The 21,945-nt window shown below is 45.1% G+C and overlaps 1 protein-coding gene across 3 annotated transcripts; it reads right to left on the bottom strand.

Moving 5' to 3' along the window:
- Positions 1 to 1,976: 1,976 nt before the first annotated feature.
- LOC120909062 (pulmonary surfactant-associated protein D-like) lies at positions 1,977 to 21,928 on the bottom strand. Of its 3 annotated transcripts, XM_040320687.1 has the most exons (7): positions 21,826 to 21,928; positions 21,566 to 21,738; positions 21,142 to 21,231; positions 19,010 to 19,045; positions 17,997 to 18,044; positions 9,064 to 9,147; positions 1,977 to 2,434 (listed from the first exon to the last, which is right to left on the bottom strand). In XM_040320687.1, coding segments are annotated over exons 1-7 (810 nt in total). In that variant the 5' UTR covers positions 21,828 to 21,928; the 3' UTR covers positions 1,977 to 2,057. The 3 variants fall into 3 exon arrangements, with proteins under 3 accessions (XP_040176621.1, XP_040176622.1, XP_040176623.1); XM_040320688.1 differs by lacking the exon at positions 19,010 to 19,045 and having other exon boundaries at positions 21,196 to 21,231; XM_040320689.1 differs by lacking the exon at positions 21,142 to 21,231.
- Between the last annotated feature and the right edge of the window lie 17 nt (positions 21,929 to 21,945).

Genomic DNA, 21,945 nt, shown 5'->3' with positions numbered 1-21,945 from the left:
TTGGCGTAAGTCTTTCTGAATCCGGCTATATGGGTTTAGGAACCACTAAAGAATCCTATTCAGCACACTTAACACAGCACTTCTGAGAAACTTGAGTGATTTCTAAGCGGGAAACAGACAAAAATTGTGCAGACTGTAGCGAGTGTGTAAACATTTATTAAAGGGAGATAATTAGCAACTCACATAAAGTAAGACGAATTATGCTTATTATGGTTCTCAAAGGATTCCCGGCTGGGGAAGATGCCAAGAAAACTGTCACAATGGATACACTGGATATGGTCTGGATTGCACCTACAATAGAGTGTGTGGATGATGTCATGTATTACAGTCCTTGGCGCATCTGAAGCTGGGAGGATGAGGTATCCAGGATCCCAAAATGGAGTTGCTGGTGCAAGGAGTATGGTAGCTGGAATGACCAGGCAGCCTCAAGACAGGAAACTTGAAAAAGAGGTGTCGGCTTCTAAACATGTTGCCACCCCCCGAAATCACTTCCTGTTTCATTGCTTCCTGTGCTCGTCTGTGCTCCATCGCCCTACACATGCTTCTTACTGCCTCCTGTCCTGAGGCTGCCTCGTCACCCCGGGTACCACACTCCACTCCCTGCAGTAGCAGCCCCAGCTTGGTTGCTATATGTGACTGTAAACTGCACCAACTTTCAGTAAAGTGAAGTCTGAAGAATAAAAAACTATTTTGCCATTGTCATGAGTACAATGGAGAGTTGGGTGCTATAGCTGCTAGCCAGTGGAAGAACAGTGTGACTTGGCAGGGATGATGGCGAGCTCTAGTAGCAAGAGGGTTCCTGAGTGTAACCCCATCCCTTGAAATAGGTAGCCAACACATGAGACCAATATTGTGGCATGGAACCCTTATGGATCTATTCTGTATGTCACGGAAAAGAGAGAGGAGGATCCTCGGGAGTCAGATGCTCAGAGTTATTTTGAGAGTTTGTCACTGGATGCTAGTGTAAGGTCTTGAGTGGTCACCAAGTGTGAGGTGACCTGATGGTTGTGTGGGCTGCAGAAGCGGGATACAGGTTCTGTGGTATCCTCTCAGAAGTGCTGCACTGTGTGGAAGAAGCCAGTTACAAGATGTACAGTTAGGAAGTATAGTTAGGAAAGTGTGAATTGATGTAAAGTGCTATTGCACACAAAAAGTTAACTGTGCCAGTAGCTTTGCTTGCTTCTATGTAGGAGAACCGGGTTATTGTTGTTTTCACTTGACCGCATTCTCTGCCTGCATAGGGAGGCACTAATGAGCACTGTTTCCAGTGTCCCTGATCGGGTGTGATAATTCCCACCTATGCACGTGTCCTGCAAAAGAACAGTGCATTTTGGCTGTATGTGGTTTTGGGAGCAGGAACATTTGTGATTTACATGTTGTCTCACACTGACAACCACCTGCAATGGTGTGAACCTAGCCTTATGCCCTGTACACACGATCGGATTTTCCGTCAGAAAAACAATGGATGTTTTTTCCGAAGGAATTCCGCTCAAGCTTGGCTTGCATACACACTGTCACACAAAAGTTCCCTGAACTTTCGACCGTCAAGAACGCGGTGACGTACAACACTACCAAGATCCGAGAAAATTCAGTTCAATACTTCCGAGCATGCTTCGGAATTTTGCGTGTTGGAATTGCTACAGATGATCAAATTTCCGATCGGATTTTTTTCTGTCGCAAAATTTGAGAACCAGCTCTCAATCTTTTGCTGGCGAAAATTCTGACAGAAAAAGTCAGACGGAATTTCTATTCAAAAGCTCACATCGGACTTTTGCTGTCGAAGTTTCTGATTGTGTGTATGGGGCATTAGGCTTTGGGCTAACTGGAAAATGTTTTTAAAATTAAAAAAAAAAATGTATTTATTATTTTTTGTAAAAATAAAATACAACAGTAAAGAACCCATCTACGCAGTCTAAGGTTTTATATATATATATATATATATATATATATATATATATATATATATATATATAATCTTTTTTTTAAGAATTAGCAATGCATTAAAATACAAATTGTTTTTAGAATGCAGAATGTTATTAAAACATAGTGTTACAATACTAGGAGATTTCACAGATATTCAGTCGTTTTACTTTACAATTTTCGTCATTCCACTTTCCATTCAATTGCATTTCCACGCAATCCTCTTCACCTTGTTGATTAGGCTCTCCAGGATTCCAGTTGGAATATTTAATTGGGTCTCTATTTGCATACCTGAAAGTACCTTCTGTTCTCTCATCAGTAAAACCCAGGAATGCAACGGTTTTGTAATACTGGGCAATATCTGAAACAGCTTTGTTTTCCTCTGGATTTAATGGTGTAGCAAGCTGAAAACCAGCTTTAGTACATATCCCAATTGACTCATCATACGTCACCACCTTTCCACTTGTGACAAATATTTTATTACCAGAACTTGATCCTCTAGCAAATAACAAAGCTGAAATAAATCCAAAAAGGAACATGAATAATAATACACAAAAAATGTATTAAAATAATAACAGAACAGCTTAGATATATGATGAAGTTTCTTTCCCCAACCTCATTGATTTGAGTACTAGAAAATGTATATGTTCCAATGAAATACGGTGCACACTTGAATCTGCTGTGACTGGTGAAATATCAAAGTTTGCCAGCCTTCATAATCACATAGAAGAACAAGGACATGTCTAAGAGAAAATCATGAAAATTATCCTTATTTTTAATTTTCAAACCCTAAACCCTAAACCATATACTAAGTAAAATCCATATGTTGGCAGGTGCAGTCCATGCTCCCCGCTGTAGTGCTCTAACGAAGCGGCAATGCATGAGAGTAGGGATGAGAGTAGGGATGAGCCGAACACCCCCCTGTTCGGTTCGCACCAGAACTTGCGAACACACCAAACTTTAGTGTGAACTTTAGAACCCTATTAAAGTCTACGGGACTCGAACGTTTGAAATCTAAAGTGCTAATTTTAAAGGCTAATATGCAAGTTATTGTCCTAAAAAGTGTTTGAAGACCTGGGTCCTGCCCCAGGGGACATGTATCAATGCAAAAAAAGTTTTAAAAACGTCCGTTTATTCAGGAGCAGTGAATTTAATAATGCTAAAAGTGAAACAATAAAAGTGAATTATTCCTTTAAATTTTGTACCTAGGGGGGGTGTAAAGTTAGCATGTGAAATAGCGCATGTTTCCCGTACTTAGAACTGTCCCTGCACAAATTGTCATTTCTGAAAGAAAAAAAGACATTTAAAACCGGACTTGCAGCTATAATGAATTGTCGGCTCTGGCAATTCAGAGAGGATTCATTCATAAAAAATAAAAAAAAAGCGTGGGGGTCCCCCCAAATTCAATTACCAGTCCCTTCAGGTCTGGTATGGATATTAAGGGGAACCCCGCCATCAATTTAAAAAAAAAAAACGACATGGGGTTCCCCCCAAATATCCATTCCAGACCCTTCAGGTCTGGTGTGGATTTTAAGGGGAACTCCACCCCAAATAAAAAAAAAATGGCATGGAATTTCCCCAAAAATCCACACCAGACACCTTATCCGAGCACATTAACCTGGCCGGCCGCAGAAAAGAGGGGGGACAGAGTGCGGCCCCCCCCTCTCCTGAACCGTACCAGGCCTTATGCCCTCAACATGGGGAGGATGTCCCCATGTTGATGGGGACAAGGGCCCCATCCCCACAACCCTTGCCCGGTGGTTGTGGGGGTCTGCGGGTGGGGGGCTTATCAGAATCTGGAAGACCCCTTTAACAAAGGGGACCCCCAAATCCTGCCCCCCCCTATGTGAATTGGTAATGGGGTACATTGTACCTCTACTATTTCACGAAGGAAGTGTAAATGGTTGGAAAAAACACACACACACACCGTAGAAGAAAGTCCTTTATTAATAAAAAGAAAATAAAAAAAATCCAGCGGTGGTAATCCACTCGGTCCCGGCTTCCTGCTCCAACATTGTCTGTATCTCCTCTCCGGTCCAGCGATGAGAAGATCTTCCGGCATCCAGAGCACAGCATCGGAGGCCGCCACTCTCCGCCGGACACAGCCCAGCGGAATGACGCGACTGGAGCTTTGACATTTCTTATATAGGGGAGGCGGGGCCACCCGTCACGTGACCCCGCACCCTCTGACGCAAGGGGGAAGACTGGGCTTCCCCAGTGACGTAGCAGAGGGTGCGGGGTCACGTGACAGGTGGCCCTGCCTCCCCTATATAAGAAATGTCAAAGCACCAGCGGGGTAATTCCGCTGTGCTGTGTCCGGCAGAGAGAGGCGGCCTCCGATGCTGTGCTCTGGAGCTCTGGATGCCGGAAGATCTTCTCATCGCTGGTCCGGAGAGGAGATCACCCGTCGCTGGATACAGACAACGTTGGAGCAGGAAGCCGGGACCGAGTGGATTACCACCGCTGGATTTTTTATATTTATTTTTTTATTAATAAAGGACTTTTTTCTACGGTGTGTGTGTGTGTGTTTTTTCCAACTATTTACACTTCCTTTGTGAAATGGTAGGGGTACAATGTACCCCATTACTAATTCACATAGGGGGGGCCAGGATCAGGGGGTCCCCTTTGTTAAAAGGGTCTTCCAGATTCTGATAAGCCCCCCTCCCGCACCGGGCAAGGGTTGTGAGGATGAGGCCCTTGTCCCCATCAACATGGGGACATCCTCCAGATGTTGAGGGCATGTGGCCTGGTACGGTTCAGGAGGGAGGGGGGGCGCACTGTGTCCCCCCTCTTTTCTGCGGCCGGCCAGGTTAACGTGCTCAGATAAGGGGTCTGGTGTGGATTTTTGGGGGAACTCCACGCCATTTTTTTTTAATTTGGGATGGAGTTCCCCTTAAAATCCACACCAGACCTGAAGGGTCTGGAATGGATATTTGGGGGGAACCCCACGTAATTTTTTTTTAAATTGACGGCGGGGTTCCCCTTAATATCCATTCCAGACCTGAAGGGCCTGGTAATTGAATTTGGGGGGACCCCCACGCTTTTTTTTTTATGAATGAATCCTCTCTGAATTGCCAGAGCCGACAATTCTTTATAGCGCAAGTCAGTTTTAAATGTCTTTTTTTTCTTTCAGAAATTACACTTTGTGCAGAGACAGTTCTAAGTACGGGTAACATGCGACATTTCACATTAATTCACGCTAATTTTACACCCCCCCTAGGTAAGAAATTTAAAGGAATATTTCACTTTTATTATTTCACTTTTAGCATTATTAAATTCACTGCTCCCGAAAAAACGTCCGTTTTTAAAACTTTTTTTTGCATTGATACATGTCCCCTGGGACAGGACCCAGGTCCCCAAACACTTTTTAGGACAATAACTTGCATATTAGCCTTTAAAATTAGCACTTTTAGATTTCTCCCATAGACTTTAACAGGGTGATCCGCGGCTTTTCGAATTTGCCACAAACACCCCAAATTGTTCGTTGTTCGCCGAACAGGCGAACAGACAATGTTCAAGTCGAAGTCGAGTCGAAGCTTATCCCTACATGAGAGTAAGGAAGTTGTAAGGAACTTGATTCCTCTATGATTTCCTGCAGTCACTAGGGGAACGGCTGTCCGATCAGACACTTGTGGCCCTCTTGACCTCTGCGGTTGTCTTGGGTGAGGGCCTGGCCCCCTGAATTGGTGCACATTCTGTAAGTGGTTAGTGTAAGGACAGGTTCCTCTTCTGTTATGGAGAGCATAAGTGCCAGGGAGAAGTTCCTGAGGCAGGGCCAGTGCAAGGATTTTTGTCTACATAGGTGAAGGTGTATTTTGGTGTCCCTGCCCACCATCCTCCTGCCATCCTCCTCCCCCACTGTCTACAGCCACACTGGGACCTCCTTCACATTGCATTTGTGATAGGGTGCAGCATGAAAGATGTTTCTTCAAATTCCTCCAGGACAAATCCGCCCCCCCAGCCCATCTCCCTTTCAGCAAAAAGCCTCTTACCCAGGTCCTCCCTTCCAGCACAACCCCTCCCACCCATCTTGGGTCAAATCCTCCCCCCATCCTTCCCAGTGTGGGCACCTGATGAAATCCCCCCTGAATATCTAGTAAGGTGCTGGGGCCAAGACACCACGATTTTACCCTCTGTAGCAGTTACTGTAGCATCTCTCTGATTTGGGGGGTTTAAGAGGATACTGTATGTGTTAGGGGGTACTTTGGGAGGACTAGTCTTGTGCTAGAATAGGAATTGGATCTAAAAACTGACCCCACGAGTCCTCTCCCCTCCCAAAGTACCCCCTCGCACATACAGTATCCTCTTTTGCCCCCCAAATCACTACAACTTGCCCCCTTCCATGTGTCTCCTGCCTGCAAGACTCATGTTGTATAGTGATTACAGACCCCCAGATCAGCGAGACATGCAGAACAGTGTCAATCCTCTTCCACCTCTTGTCTGTGTATACTGTGTAGAACCCTTTAGATGTGTGCTAGATGTAAATAGGTTTACTGTTAGAGTAGGCAAAACATAGTTAGCTCAGGGCTAAGCCTGAGCTGTGTAATCTGGGCCAGGGTTACTTTAGTTCAGGGCTGGGTGACTTATCCCAGCAGCTCCTCTGGCGCCTCCCCCTTTTCTCTAGGATATTGGAGAATATCCTAGACATAGTGGGTGGTGGTTGGGGGGGGGGGGGGGCTTCTTGGAATATTTATGAGGGTCTCAGCCAATCCCCAGTGAAGGGCTGACAGGGGGCAGGCCACCGCATAAATATGCATGATGTCAGGGAGGGGCAGATGGTAGATGGAGATGGGGTGCTGAGCATGGTGTCAGCATACCTCCCAACTTTCTGATATGGAATTGAGGGACACCTATTAGCAAAGTATGTAAGCATAGGACACACCCCCTGCCACGCCCCCCTTAAAGGAGAATTGGTTTAACCCACAGGTGCTTTTTTACCTTTTTTACCTATACTTTTCCTTTATATTGGCTTTTGGAAATTAGAAATGCAGTTTATAAATTGGATGTAGAACACTTTTCATAGATCAGTAGTGCATTATATATACAGCTATATAGATCAGACCAAAATGAGGGACAAATGAGGAGGAAAGAGGGACTTTGATCCAAATTGGCTTCTCAAAATCAGGGACAGTTGGGAGCTATCTGGAAGGATCCTGCCAAAACATAATGAGGAAGCCCTTCCTGGAGACACGGAAGCGGGAGATCTCCTGAAAGTCAACCGGGTGGGCTGGTGTGTGTCAGTCTGGAGGACTGTGGGATAGCAGTTAGAAGTTATCCTGGAGGGCTAGTGAAAACGACATCTGCAGCCAGGTGGGTTGGCAGTGTCTGAAGAGGTGGTGCTGGGATCAGTAGCCACAGGAGTGATGCAAGCTGGACACTGACATTCTGCTACACAACTAAGAGGCCTGTCTGTAATGGGCTATTGCTTTTAGTCTGACTGAGTGACTGTCAATTATTCACAGTGTTTCAGCTGGGGTCTGCAAGCAAGTGAGTGCTGGAGGAAGAAGTGGAGCTGTACATAGAGCTGTATATAGAGACTGTATATAGGAAAAGTGTCCCTGAAGTTTGTTGTTGAAGTCAAATGGGCATCCCATGATTTCCCATCCCTATCAATAAAGTTATCAACCCTCAATAAAGACCAGTTCACACCAGATGCAGTTCCGTTTAGTTCCGTGCGTATTTTTTCTGCACTAAAAATGCATGCCCAGTGTTTTCCATGTATTCCAATGGCTCTAGTTCACACCATTCAGTCAGTTTTCGGTCAGTTTTGGGTGCAGAAACTGACCGGAAACTTACCGGAACTGACTGTATTGGTGCAGAAAAAACGGAACTGCATCTGGTGTGAACTGGCCATAAAACAACAAAAAAAAAAAACGAAGTCACTGACTACTCTCTGACTCAAGTGTTCCTGTGAAGATTTGGTGTGCCTGGCTGTGCAGGGTGGGGGATCTCAGTTTACTTGCGACTCCTTAGGGGGTGCGCTACAACTGTATGGGAAAACATCCAAGCTAAGGGAGAGGGAGGAGGGGGCTGACTGTGCGCAGTCAGTGTGCTAGTGTCAGACAGGGGCGGACCATTCGAGCACTCGGGCACTGCCCGAGGGCCCCATGCCACTAGGGGGCCCCATCAGGGTTGCCAACCTCAGTAAAACCAGGGACAGCATATAATTTTTTTTTATTTAAATCTCAAGATTATAGCTGCCTCGCCTCTCCAATACCTTTTCAGTGTGTGTATGTATACTGTGTGTGTATATATTGTGTGTCTGTGTGTGTATACTGTGTATGTATACTGTATGTGTATACTGTGTGGCCCCATAATCTATTGCCTGGGGGCCCCATAATCTCCTATTGTCCAGGGGCCCCATAATCTCCTATTGCCCGGGGGCCCCATGAGTTGTCAGTCTGCCCCTGGTGTCAGATAGTGGAGGAGAAGAGGGAGAGATTCGGATTCTGCATGGGACCAAAAACACCACGCACAAGCTGCGAGGCAGGTGTCACTGATGCCCAAACCAGCATACCTCTGCGAGACAAGTCACTGGATCCAAGTGCTGGAACTTGTTTTGACACTGGGGTCCGCTCTGGGGTTCACTTTATGGACTCTGGATGTGGATTTCATTGCCCTCCCCCTTCTGGCAACCTCAGGTGTCTGCTTAAGCTGTCTATTGCCCTGTCCAGAGGAGTAGGGAAAATACAGGGACTACGCCATCTTTATTGTGAAAGCTTCCCAGTTGGGTGGGATGGGCCAGGCTGCATTCCCACTCCTCATTGCAGAAGCTGTCCGCATCGCTCCAAGCTACAGAACCACTGCTACTGACTCTGTAAGTGACTCCGGAAGGTTGTGATTACCACCGGGCCCTGTTGTAACCTCTTGAAACGTTCTAAAGTGTACACAGCCTACTTCATTTGGTCTTTGTGTGTTTTTTGCTGCTGCTATACCGCGTTGCACCCTGTCCATACATATCCAAGATACAAATTTATATTTATCAACAAAAAAACAAATTTGCAATGTAGTTCAACACTGAACCTTGGCGTACATAAGCTTTTATGAGTTAAAATGATCTAATATAATACATAGCAGAAATACTGAGCAAGCAGGCTGGTGATAGTGTTTGAAATAGACAATATTTATTGATAATAACCAAACCTTTTTTCTGAAGGGCCAAACTAGACTGCATCATTTTCAGCTGTTCTTCAAAAAATGATAACTTCTTTTGCACATTTGCAAGTTCTAAAATAAGAGGAAATATACATTTTAAACACGTAAGAAAGGAATGTGGGACTTTAAATGAGGCAAAAGACTTATGGAGGTAGAGTGGTTAGTAAACATTATTTATTTGTAACAATAGTATGAAACAGGTAAAAAAGTATGGGGGTAATCCACAAAGATCTGGCGTAACTTAATTTTTCCCATTTAAGTTACACTGCCTTAAAATTTCTACCTAAGTGCCCGATCCACAAAGCACTTACCTAGAAATTTTTAGCTGTGTAACTTAAATTCCGCCGGCGCAAGGCGTTCCTCTTTCCATGGGGGCGATTCCCATTTAAATTAGGCGCGCTCCCGCGCCGGTCGTACTGCGCATGCTCGTGACGTCATTTTCCCGACGTGCATAGCGCGAAATTACGTTACGCCAAGCTTTGCGACGAAAAAAAAAAAAAGATACAGCGGGAAAAAAAAATTCAAAACAAAAAAAAAATTGCGTCGCTGGACAGAAGGGTCTGTTTTTACAAGGTGTAAACAGTTTACACTTTGTAAAAGCAGCCCTAATTTTGCGTTTGCAAACTAAAACTTACGGAGAAAAAACGAAGCGTAAAAGCTTCGTGGATCTCCGTAAGTGCTAATTTGCATACCCGAGGCGGCATTTCGACACGAAATGCCCCCAGCGGCGGATGCGGTACTGCATCCTAAGATCCGGCAGTGTAAGTCCCTTACACATGTCGGATCTTCTGCCTAACTATGGGAAACTGATTCTGTGGATCAGTTCCATAGTTAGAAACAGGGATACGACGGCGTAACAGCAGTTACGCCGGCGTATCCCTTTTGAGGATCTGGCCCTATTTTCATATATATACATACACATGGCATAGATATAATGGATACATATATGTCAGCTTGGCAGCACATGAGAGATAGTGAATATTGATAAAATGTAATACAAGGTATTTCCTATTAGCAGGCATTGGTAAACCATATGCAAAACAGCTGCTGTAAGATAGATACACATTAATAGTTACATAGTACTCAATGAATTTTGAATGTATAAAAAATATATCGTATTTTCCGGCATATAAAATGACCTTTTACACTTAAAAAAACTGTCCAAAAAGCAGGGGTCATCTTATACGCCAGATCAGCTGCTTGGATGCCTGCTGGATGTGTGGTAATACTGTATGTACATACAGTATATACCACTTAGCCAATCACGGTGAGCAATGTATTTAAATGAATACAGAGCCTGCTCGTATTGGAGTAACAACCTCTGCCAATCCGAGCAGGCTACATAAAGTATTATGCTCGAATTGGCTTTGAGAGTCAGAGAGGCGTGGGCTGATTATGTTACAGCCTCTGCCAATCTATGCAGGCTTTGTATTCAGTAAGGCCCTGTACACACGAGTGGATATCCGATGAAAACGGTCCGCCGGACCGTTTCCATCGAACATTTCTGCTCCGGATTTTGATCTGATGGCTGTACACACCATCAGATCAAAATCCCCGCGGAAAACATACGCAGTGACTGGGCCGCGCCGTCGCCGCGGCGACGTGCGCGACCCTGGAAGGTAAATACTTCCACGCATGCGTCGAATCACTTCGACGCATGCGAGGGATGGGGATCGGTCGGACTTATCCGGTGAGTCTGTACAGATGACCGGATAAGTCCGACGGACAGGTTTTCAGCGGATAGATTTCTTAGCATGCTAAGAAATTTTTATACGCTGGAAAACGGTCGGATGGTCCGCCGAAAAATGTCCGCTAGGCCGTACACACGACCGGATTTGTCTGCTGGAACTGATCCGCGGATAAATCCCAGCGGACAGATCCGGTCGTGTGTACGGGGCCTAATAGAATACATTGCTTGCCGTGATTGGCTCCAGCTCCAGCAAGAAGAAAGAAGGCTATGGCTCCAGAAGGAAGAAATAAGAAGCGTCAGAAGCCTCGTCTTATATGGTGAGTACAGTCAAAAAATCGTCCAAGGGAGGGGGCGAGCCCGACACTTCACACCAGGGAGAAAGCCTCACATTACTGTGTGTAGTTACAGACAGAAGAACAGGAAGTGAGGGTTTCTCAGAAGAAATGAGGACATTTAAAAGCAAAATGGAAGGATGAGGTAAGTGAAGGAGGACTGCACTAAGGTAAAGGAAGCTATTTAGGAAAAAAAATTGTACCTTTACATCCCCTTTAACTGTGTGTGCAGGTGTGCAGCTGCAGGGCACTAATGAGGAAATCTGATGAACCTGTATCCCTTTAGACGTGTACCTATTGAAAGCTCTCCAAAAATGAAATTTTTCTTGCAGGGGATACCTGAAATCTGAATTGTATCTTAGGCAGACTTCTGGGAAAATTGGTGAGCAAATAACACGAGCAGGAAATGATATTTCTTGGGGGTGGTCAGTACACATTTTGGGGCAGATCCACAAAGCACTTACGCAGGCGTATCTCGAGATGCGCGGCGTAAGTTTATATATACGCCAGTGTAACTATGCGCCGTATTCACAAAACGAGATATGCCTGAAAATCGGCTTTTTCCGACCGACGTAACTTTTCTGCGCCGGCGCATCGTGGGTGCATATATACGCTGGACGCACCATTGATTTGCTATTCAAATATGCAAATGAGGGAGATACGGCGATCCGCAAACGTACGTGCGCCCGACGCGGGCTACGCGCGCCGCGCCTAAGTTATACGTCCGGCCTAAAGTTACCCCTCATAAAAGCAGGGGTAACTTTGCACCAGACGTGTGCAGGTCAGCTGGAGAGCAGCTTCAGCAGCACTGTTAGGGACGAGTTGAGCATCCACACTTGCAGGACAACAATCTGTATGCCAACATGCCAGGGGCATCCATGGTCATAGCTATACTACTGGCTTCACAGGCATGTAGGAGGAGGGCACGGGAGCGGATATACCGACCGCGCCTAAACGTCTTTGGCATGGGGGAATCGGAGGTGTATCGCATCTTTAGATTCAGCCCTGCTGCCATCCTAGGAATTAACCACAACCCTGAAAGATGACATTACCAGCCAGAAACACCGCTCACAAGCAGTGGAGCCACTGGATAAGGTACTGACAACACTCCATTTCCTTGCCAGTGGCTCGTTCCAGCGTACAAGTGGAGTCGTGGCTGGGATGGCACAATCCTCCATTAGCAGATGTGTGCACCAGGTTGTCCCCGCAATCCTCAGACGCATGGCCCACCACATTGTCAGACCCACCCAGGAGCATCTGCGTGATATCTACAGAATTGCAGGATTCCCACACACCGTGGGGGCCATTGATTGCACACATGTGGCACTACGGCCCCCCCCGTGACACTGAGCACATATACCGCAATCGTAAGCATTGGCATTCCATCAACGTACAGGTGATAGCCGATGCCCAATGCCTCATATGGCACGTCCGTGCAAAACACCCAGGGTCAAGCCACAACAGCGACATATTCCGTCAAAGCACCATCCCAACAGAATTTGAACAGAACATGTATGGGGACAGCTGGCTGGTTGGTGAGTGACATGGGTGTCAGGCATGTCTGTCCGACCCCATGATGCAGACATCATGAGGGGCACATGCACGACTAACATCCTCCTGTCTTTTCCCTTCCAGGTGACGTGGCATATGCACTTGGGTCCCATCTCATGACTCCATTCCGAAATCCTGAAACCCAAGGAGAGAGAAGATACAATGATGCACACACACGTACCCGTGCAGTGGTGGAATGCACATTTTGCCTCCTGAAGTCCCGTTTCCGATGCCTGGACACGTCCGGGGGGGCCCTGTTGTATTCCCCAAACTTTGTGTGCCAGATCATCGGTGCATGTTGCATGCTGCACAACTTTGCCGTTAGAAAGGGCCTGGAAATTGACATATGTGATGACCTGACCCCCGAAAAAGACATCCCCCCTAACCGAGGCTACCCCGTCTGCTGAGGGAACAGCAGTCAGGAGATGCCTCACAGTAGGCATCTTTGCACGTTAAACCCACACATTTTTCATGGCACAAGGAGAATGCACGCATGCACACCACTGTGGTCCCTAGTGCACACACCACATCCTCATCACATTGGATTAGCCCAAGTCCACAATGCAGGACTTGGGAGCAGCAACGCCCCGTCAAGGCTCCAATTATGTTGCTGTCCATTCATACCACATTCACACGGACCTGGGGATCACTTCTCCCCGACGACAGAGGGTGACACCCCTTTTCCGGCAGGAATGTCACCCCCACATTCAAACACCAGTCACACTGTAGCCTGCACTATTGACCGTGTGCTTGGGCTATAAAACATAAAAAACTCATAACCTGAGTAGATCAAAAAAATAAACATAAAAAAACTCATAACCTGAGTATTCAAAAAAATCAATAAAAAAAATCAATGGCACTGACGTGCCCCACGCCTGCCGCGGCCACCGCCTCGGCTCCTCATGGGAGACTCATGGGGGGGAGAATCAGGAGGAGGAGCATCCCCTGGTCTCTCCATGCCTGGCGGCCTGCCCTCCAACGCCAGGGCGATGCGGGTGAGGACCGCATTTGTGTCCGCCTGCAGCCTCACCTTCGCCTGGATGGCTGCTGCGTTGTCCCTGACAGCCTCTGTCAGGGCGTGGACCTCATCAACAAGGCCTGTTGTGGTGGCCTGCAGTTCAGCCATGCAGGTGACCACAGCTGCAGAATTGGAGCCCACATCCTGCACAGCTTCCGTCATGGTGGCCATGCTGTGTGCCATGTGGTCCATCTTCATGGTAACCACACCCAGATGGCGGGCCTGGTCCCTCTTGAGGTGTTCTGGAAGAACCTCAGACACCCCCCTAGTCTTCCTAGACACCTTCCTGTGGCCAAAAGAGGCTTGGGGCTGTGGAGAAGGGGAGACCCTTGAGGGGGGAGCCCTGTTGGGGGAGGAGCGGGAGGGGCTACCCCTGATGGTGGACTGACTGGTCCCAGCCAAAGGGGGAGACTCCTCCAAATGGAGCCTGACCTCATTCCCACTGGTCACCTCCTCCTCCTCAACCACCTCCTGAGGAGAGGTATGGCCACTCCCTTCCACTGATGACTCCTGGCTTGCCAGGGGGTCTGCCTCAGACTGATGTCCGGGGGATGGTGTGGACTGGCCAGATGGCCCAGCACCCTCCTGCACATCTGTGGATGACACAAAACATTCACATGTTGGAGGATCTACACACTTGTCACATGTTCCCTTCCACCCCCTCACATGCTACACACCAGATAGGAGATAAAACACACTTACCTGTCCTCAAGGCATCCTCAACGGAGTCAAAGCCCTCAACTCCCTCCACTTAATGCCTGTGGAGGCACTGGGCAACCACCTGCTCCTCAGGAGTCAACGTCAGGGTAGTTGCTGGTCCCCCTCCAGTGCCTCTGGCATGAGCGCTCATCCTGGCCAGCTTACCTTTCACCAGGCGACGCAAATCATTGATTTTTTTAAGAATGTCATTTGGGGTCCTGACCTCACTTCCCAAAGCATTCACATCTGTTTTAATCTGCGCCAGGATCTCCTTCCTCCTGGCCTGGGTGGTGTTGGCACTCTCTGCCCCATGGAGAAAAATATCATACTGGGCCATGGCCCTGATAATGACCGCCTTCTCCTGTGGGGAATAATTTAACTTCCTCCTCTTCTCAGCTGCTGGAGCAGACATGGCTCAAAAACAAACAGCAGCAAAGAAACCAGCAAAAGTACCTTGCTTCAGGGGGGGAAACAAGCGGATGTACTTTTGCACTGGACGGGCACATGTCTGGGCGTATTTATGCCCTGGGCGTATCTCACTGATTACGCCGGGCCTAGTTCTGAGCATGCGCAGAGAGGCGCGGAACATAGTCAGCGTCACGGCGCATGCGCCGTTCGTTCGGACCTTCATAGCTGGTAAGATAGCGCAGGGGGCTAATGCTCCTTTGCAGCAGTCTGTGATTGCCTGTGTCCAAAGAGTTGCAGGTTCGATCCCGGCGGGGTCCACTCAGCCTTTCATCCTTCCGAGGTCGGTAAAATGAGTACCATTGAGTTGGGTAATAATGACAACCATTATCAGCGCTTAGACACAGCGGCATCTTTGTAATTGGCGCTATATAAGTGTAAACATTATTATTATTATTATTATTATTCATTTGCATGGGGTCACGACTCATTTCAATGGAACAGCCCACTTCCTTCCTACTTTGAATTACGCAGGCTTACGCCTAGGAATTTACGTCGCCCCCGTGCAACATTGGGCGCAAATACTCTGAGGATACGGTACTTGCCTCTCTAAGTTGAGCCAGCGTAGCGGAAATGAGATGCGCTACGCTGGCCTATATATGCGCCGATGTACGTGGATCTGCCCCTTTGTGTACAGAACACCTCCAGGTAGCCATATTGCAATGCATTCTCTGAGAATTACAGTGGTTGCAGATTAAAAAGGAAAGGTAATTTGTAATACCATTCAATTACAATATGATTAGTGTCACAATTATATGTGCTATATTTTTTTTCTTTATTTGCAATTTTTTTTCCCACGAAAGTGGAGTTACCCTTTAAGGCTCTATGTACACTGGAGCTAATAAACTTCAGTTTATTGGAGTTTGGGCATTTTTTTTAAAAGCCCATAAACTCCACTCTATGTTAGCCTATGTGTCCATGCACACATGGACGTTTTTTCCGCTTTTATGAGCAGTGGAGTTTATGGGCTTTTTTCTGAATGCCCAAAAATCGCATTCAAAGTGCCGTTTTTTACCCAAAAAAATGCTAAAGAACGCCAAACGCCGATAAACGCTACAAAAGGGTTAAACGCTCAAAGAGCGCCTCACCAGCGTTTTTTTTGTGTTTTTGATCCATTGAAAAAATATAAAAATAAATGAAAAAAAAAAACGCTAAAACACGCTAGCGCTGAAAAACACAAAAAAACGCTAATAAACGCTAAAGACTACTGCCGTTTTTATAACATTATTTTAGCGTCCAGTGTGCATTGAGCCTAAGGACTAGCCGTGGTGTGCAGCAATTCTTGTTTGGATTACATCCATTATGGAAGTGATCTGGGGGTGGCACACATGTGTGGAGTCTATTAGGCTGATCGTACTTACCTAGAGCAGCATGCTCTCTCCTTCATTCCTCAGCAATAGAGGTCACCTGGACAATTAGAGAGGGTGAATCTACCTAGCAGGGACACAGACAGCCTGAAAGAGTTTGTAATCTTTTCCTTCTCTATCCAAAACAAAAAGAAAAAAGAAGTTTGGGCTATAAATATGGTACATTAAATACTTTCAATGTATTTATATTAAAATGTGTGTATTGATTAAAAAATATTATTAAAAAATTTGCCTTTGTTTATTATAGTTTAACTTTATATGTTTTCCAGGCATGCCAAGTTAGTATTTTATATGAAGTACAGTATATCTAAACCCAAGAAGAAAAATTTAATATATTACAGTGAACCAGTCCTTATGTGGTAGATGCATTCTCTTTCTTTTTTCGTCTTTTTTTCTTTAGTTTACCCTAGTGATCATGCCAGTAACACACTTAGGGGTCTAGGTATATAACATTTGCTGTACACATGTGACAATCATTTGCATTTACAGATTCCAAAAATGCCTCAGGGAAAAAGCATTATGGCCACTAGATGGCACTGAGGATATCGGAACTGCACGTATTAGAAAAAATACAGTGGGCCAGATTCATGAACAATGGTGCAGATTTGCACCGGCGTGGTGCATCATTTTTAGACTACACCGGTCCAGCGCGGAGAGGCAGTTAGGTGATTCAAGAAACTTTTTTTGTCTTCGATGCCCCAGCGGGGCGGATTTTAGACGGCGTAAGGCGGGGTAAGGCCAACTGGGAGTCACCCTATGCTAATGAAGTGCCGACCGTTTCGCAGGGGTCACGCCGGGGCGCATCTTAGACCGCACATGCTCAGTGACATCCTGGGGTAAATGCCCCAATCTGCACATGCTCAGAACTGCGCCCCGGCGTGATCCCTGAGCTACGCCGACCCACTACCAAAGCCCAGTCCATGAATCAGCCCAGACTTCCGCCCTGCAGGTGCAAATGTACTGAAGCTTTTTTTTTTCTAAGCTAGGTCGTTTGCATTGTGGTGGGGCAGTTATGGCTGATGAGGAATCCTCAGGTGGGCGGATGACCAATTTCAGCCCAGAGGAGAGGGCTGTAATTATTGAGGGCCTCTCCCAACATGGGGACCGCCTCTATGTGTTGTCCAGCAAGTGTTGTTGCTCAGTTCGTTTGTAACGCTGCTGCTTTAGCTGCTCTCCAGCTGACCTCTGCAAGTTTGGTGCAAAGTTACCCCTGCTTTTATGAGGTGTAACTTTGCACCGGAAATTTCAGCTCCGCTCACCGGGAGTAGCCTGCGCCGGTCAAGCTTAAGTTGATGAATCGGCCCAAAAACCTAATTTGCATATTTAAAACACAAAAACCATGGCCGCGTCAGATCCGACCAGCGTAAATCTGCGCCAACGCCGCGCCGGCGTGGAAAGGTTACACCAAGGCGATGAAGTCTATTTGGAGGCGTAATCTGGTTCTCTGGGTAAGGCGCAGCGATCCGCCGGCGCAAATCTGCACTTACGCCGTGCATCTACAAAAAAAACGGTGTAAGTGCTTCATGAATCTGGCCCAGTGTTTTTTTTTATTGTGCAGATGCTTGTCAAATGAATATTTTATGCATCAATCCTTAGGGGTTGATTTACTAAATGCAAATAAACTGTGAACTTTGCAAATGTAGTTGCACTCTGCAAGGGGATTTGTTCCAGAGCTTAATAAATGACTAGTGATATAGTAACAAAACACTTTAAATGATATATCTAACAGTCCAAAATAGAGCAAATAGGAGAAGCTCATTGTTAAGGTTTATATACATTTTAAAAGTTAGTACGTTTACCTGCTAGTCCAACATCAGCTCCTTTTACTCCATTCTGACCTGGAAATCCTGCGAAAGGAAATGATACCGTCTATTTAATTTGAACATTATATTATACTTTTCAAAAGGTGTTGCTAGCGAGTACTTAAAGGTTTCAAATTGAAAATGGGCGGACAGGCAGGATTTTTAATGCAAAAGAGACATGCTTTGGACAACTGGGTCAGTGAAGCTACTCATCTTGTATTGTATGTAATGATGTCAGGTGCTTGCCCCACATACTGAGAGCAGAGAAGAAATGAGGGAAAGTGATGGCTGCTGGGGAGAATGGAACAAGGTAATGCCGCGTACACACGATCGGTCCATTCGATGAGAACGGACCGATGGACCGTTTTCATCGGTTAACCGATGAAGCTGACTGATGGTCCGTCGTGCCTACACACCATCGGTTAAAAAAACAATCGTGTCAGAACGCGGTGACGTAAAACATAACGACGTGCTGAAAAAACGAAGTTCAATGCTTCCAAGCATGCGTCGACTTGATTCTGAGCATGCGTGGATTTTTAACCGATGGTTGTGCCTACTAACGATCGGTTTTGTCCTATCGGTTAGGAATCCATTGGTTAAATTTAAAGCAAGTTGGCTTTTTTTTAACCGATGCTTAGATAACCTATGGGGCCCACACACGATCGTTTTTGACCGATGAAAATGGTCCATCAGACCGTTATCCTCTGTTTAACCGATCGTGTGTACGAAGCCTAAGTGTTCTTCTCTGTAAATCTCCCTGGGCTAAACAAGCAAAAGAGGATTTTTATAAACTGACTAGAGTTCATCTTTAAAACATTTACCTGCAGTTGTTTACAGATAACAAAATAAACCTGTAAAAAAAAATCTGACATTTGTGGGAAAATAAAATTGCAACCATATTTTTTCTTTTTCTGGAAACTTCTGTTTATTCACAGTTGTCTATAAATATTCTATTTGAGCAAATATGGGAGAGAACAAAGGTCCAGTTTTTCCTGGTGGTCCAGTGTTACCTCTTAATCCTGGTCTTCCTGTCTCACCTGGTGGTCCTACATAAAAACAAACACACACACACACACAAAAAAAAAAAAACGAGAATAAGTAAATAAATTACATGTTCATAAAATGTAAAATTCTCTAACAATAATAATAACAACAACAACAAATAAATAAATAAATGCAGCAGTATATCTGTGTGGGGTGGTGACAAGTGGTTAAGCTGGCCTTACATTATACAATTCTATTTAATTCCTTTAGATTTACCTTCAACTATGTAATGCAATGACCTGCCTGATGTCATATAAATTGAAAGTGTTTAGGTTTGACCTCATATATGGTTTTGGTAAATCTGAAGGAAAATTGTAAAAGAAAACTGCATAATGTATGGTCAGCCTAATACCTAGTACTCAGGCCCCATACACACGACCGAGTTTCTCGACAGAATTCAGCCAGAAACTCGGTCGGAGCTGGATTCTGCCGAGAAACTCGGTCGTGTGTACACTTTTCAGCGAGGAACCCGTCAAGGAACTCGTCGGGCCGAAAAGAGAACATGTTCTCTATTTCCTCGTTGTTCAATGAGGAAAGTCGGCCCGCCGAGCTCCTCGGCGGCTTCCACACTGAACTCGACGAGGAACTCGATGTGTTTGGCACGTCGAGTTCCTCGGTCGTGTGTACGGGGCCTCACAGGGTGAATATCGGCCCTGTATATGGCAGCCAGTCTGGTCCGACTGAAAAAGGTCTGCCGACTGGCACCTGATCAGTGCTCTCAGCCAATGTTTTTTTTTTTTTTTGCTAAATAAGCAAAAAAATTCCAGATTTATTTTCAAAACAACACATTCCTCTTAGTTTTTGTTATAAAATTTACCTAAAAGAAAAAAATCTATTTTCATAAATTTAGGCTAACGTGTATTTTACTTAAATAATAAAAAATAACCCAAATAAATGTATCTTATTTATTCTGTGAGAAAGTTATAGAGTCTACAATCTATCATATACTGTATATTCTCATATTGTACACTGGTGTGCAGTCATGTTGGAACAAGAAGGGGCCATCCCAAAACTGTTCCCACAAAATTGGGTGTATGAAATGTCTAAAATGTCTTGCAATGCTGACTCCTTAAGAGTTTCCTTCACTGGAACTAAGGGGCCAAGCCCAACCCCTGAAAAACAACCCCACACCATAATCCCCCCTCCATCAAATGATTTGGACCAGTCCAAAAAACAAGGTCTATAAAGTTATGGATGAGCAAGTTTGGGGTGGAGGAACTTGACTGGCCTGCACAGTGTCATGACCTCAACCCAATAGAACACCTTTGGGATGAATTAGAGGGGAGACTGCGAGCCAGGCCTTCTCGTCCAACATCAGTGCCTGACCTCAAAAAATACGCTTCTGGAAGAATGGTCAAACATTCCCATAGACACACTCCTAAACTGTGTGGACAGCCTTTCCAGAAGAGTTGAAGCTGTTATAGCTGCAAAGGGTGGGCCAACTCAATATTGAACTCTACGGACTAAGACTGGGATATCATTAAAGTTCATGTGCGTGTAAAGGCAGGCGTCCCAATACTTTTGGCAATATAGTGTATATTATCTAGGGTGTACTATCTCTTTTCCCTTACAACAGTACTTTTCTACAGCTACTGAATCCCTAAACAGACCCCCTTGTACCCTCCAGCATCCCCAAAGAATTGCATGTGGCTGTTCTAGTTTCTGCCAGATCTTCACTGTATGACCCAGCAGTGCCATTCTGCCGACGTATATGTGCAGGAGCCGGTCGGCAAGCGGTTAAAATGAGCACATTTAATTTTTTACATTCATGTCCCATAGACTTTACCAGTGTTCACACCAATTTTTTGCCTGTTTGCATGTTCTGCAGCAAAGCGAACTGGGGGGTGTTCGGCTCATCCCTAATTCTAACCCTCCCCACTGCACAACGCCAACTTAAATTTTTTTTTTATCATAAACATGGATAAAGTTCTGCTAAAACATTGCAACATGCCCTAACTGGCAGCTGATATATTTCTCAATCCCTGAGTTTTCTTTTTCTGAAAACTTTTGTTTATTCACAGTTGTCTATAAATATTCTATTTGAGCAAATATGGGAGAGAACTAGTTATGATATATCAAATACCATCTGTTATTTTACCTGCAACCCCAGGATTTCCTAAAGGTCCAGTTTTTCCTGGTGGTCCAGTGTTACCTCTTAATCCTGGTGGTCCTGTCTCACCTGATGGTCCTACATAAAAACAAACACACACACACACACACACACAAAAAAAACGAGAATAAGTAAATAAATTACATGTTGATAAAATGTAAAATTCTCTAACAATAATAATAACAACAACAACAAATAAATAAAGGGCAAACTATGCACTCAATCTCAATCATTTTAAGAGGATATAAATTAACGGACTTGATGAAAATAGCTGCAGTAAAGTAAAAGACATAAACATAACAATCTAAATACACATACTTATCTTATATTACAATATCTACTTTATCAATAAAAGCAACCCCTGTTTGGGCTGCAATACATGCAGAATGGATGTTAGTAGGTATATTCTTACCTGGATCTCCTTTTAACCCGTTAATTCCATCTCTGCCATCTCGTCCATTGAGACCAGGAAGCCCTTGTATCACAGAGCACGTGGGAGATGTGTCTGACATAGTCTTGGGGAATAATAGCAAGAAAATTGTAACTGCAAAGTGAAGGGACTGAAAATGGACCACCATGTCTAACCTAAAAGCAAAGGCGATCATTTTAGAAAAGTCAGAAAAAAAAACAATGAACAAATAGCTGAAGAATAAAAAACAAAAAAATATTTACATTCAATGATCTTATTCAGATTGTTCTAAATGAGCAATTGTCAGTAATGTTTGATCTTCTTGTACCAACTAATGTGCCTAGAGCAAATCACGTCATCTGCAGAACGGTTGAGTTTTTATA

Source organism: Rana temporaria, chromosome 8, assembly GCF_905171775.1.
Source record: "Rana temporaria chromosome 8, aRanTem1.1, whole genome shotgun sequence".
Lineage (NCBI taxonomy): Eukaryota > Metazoa > Chordata > Amphibia > Anura > Ranidae > Rana > Rana temporaria.
Note: the sequence above shows the minus strand (reverse complement) of the source record. Positions and strands in the feature narration are given on the sequence as shown.

Excerpts from the sequence above, each read along its gene's own strand:
- LOC120909062 (XM_040320687.1), bottom strand. Across the intron at positions 19,046-21,141 it reads AGGAAATCCTGGGGTTGCAG|GACCACCAGGTGAGACAGGA; the intron begins GTAAAATAACAG and ends GTTTTTATGTAG. Across the intron at positions 9,148-17,996 it reads AGCTGATGTTGGACTAGCAG|AACTTGCAAATGTGCAAAAG; the intron begins GTAAACGTACTA and ends CTCTTATTTTAG.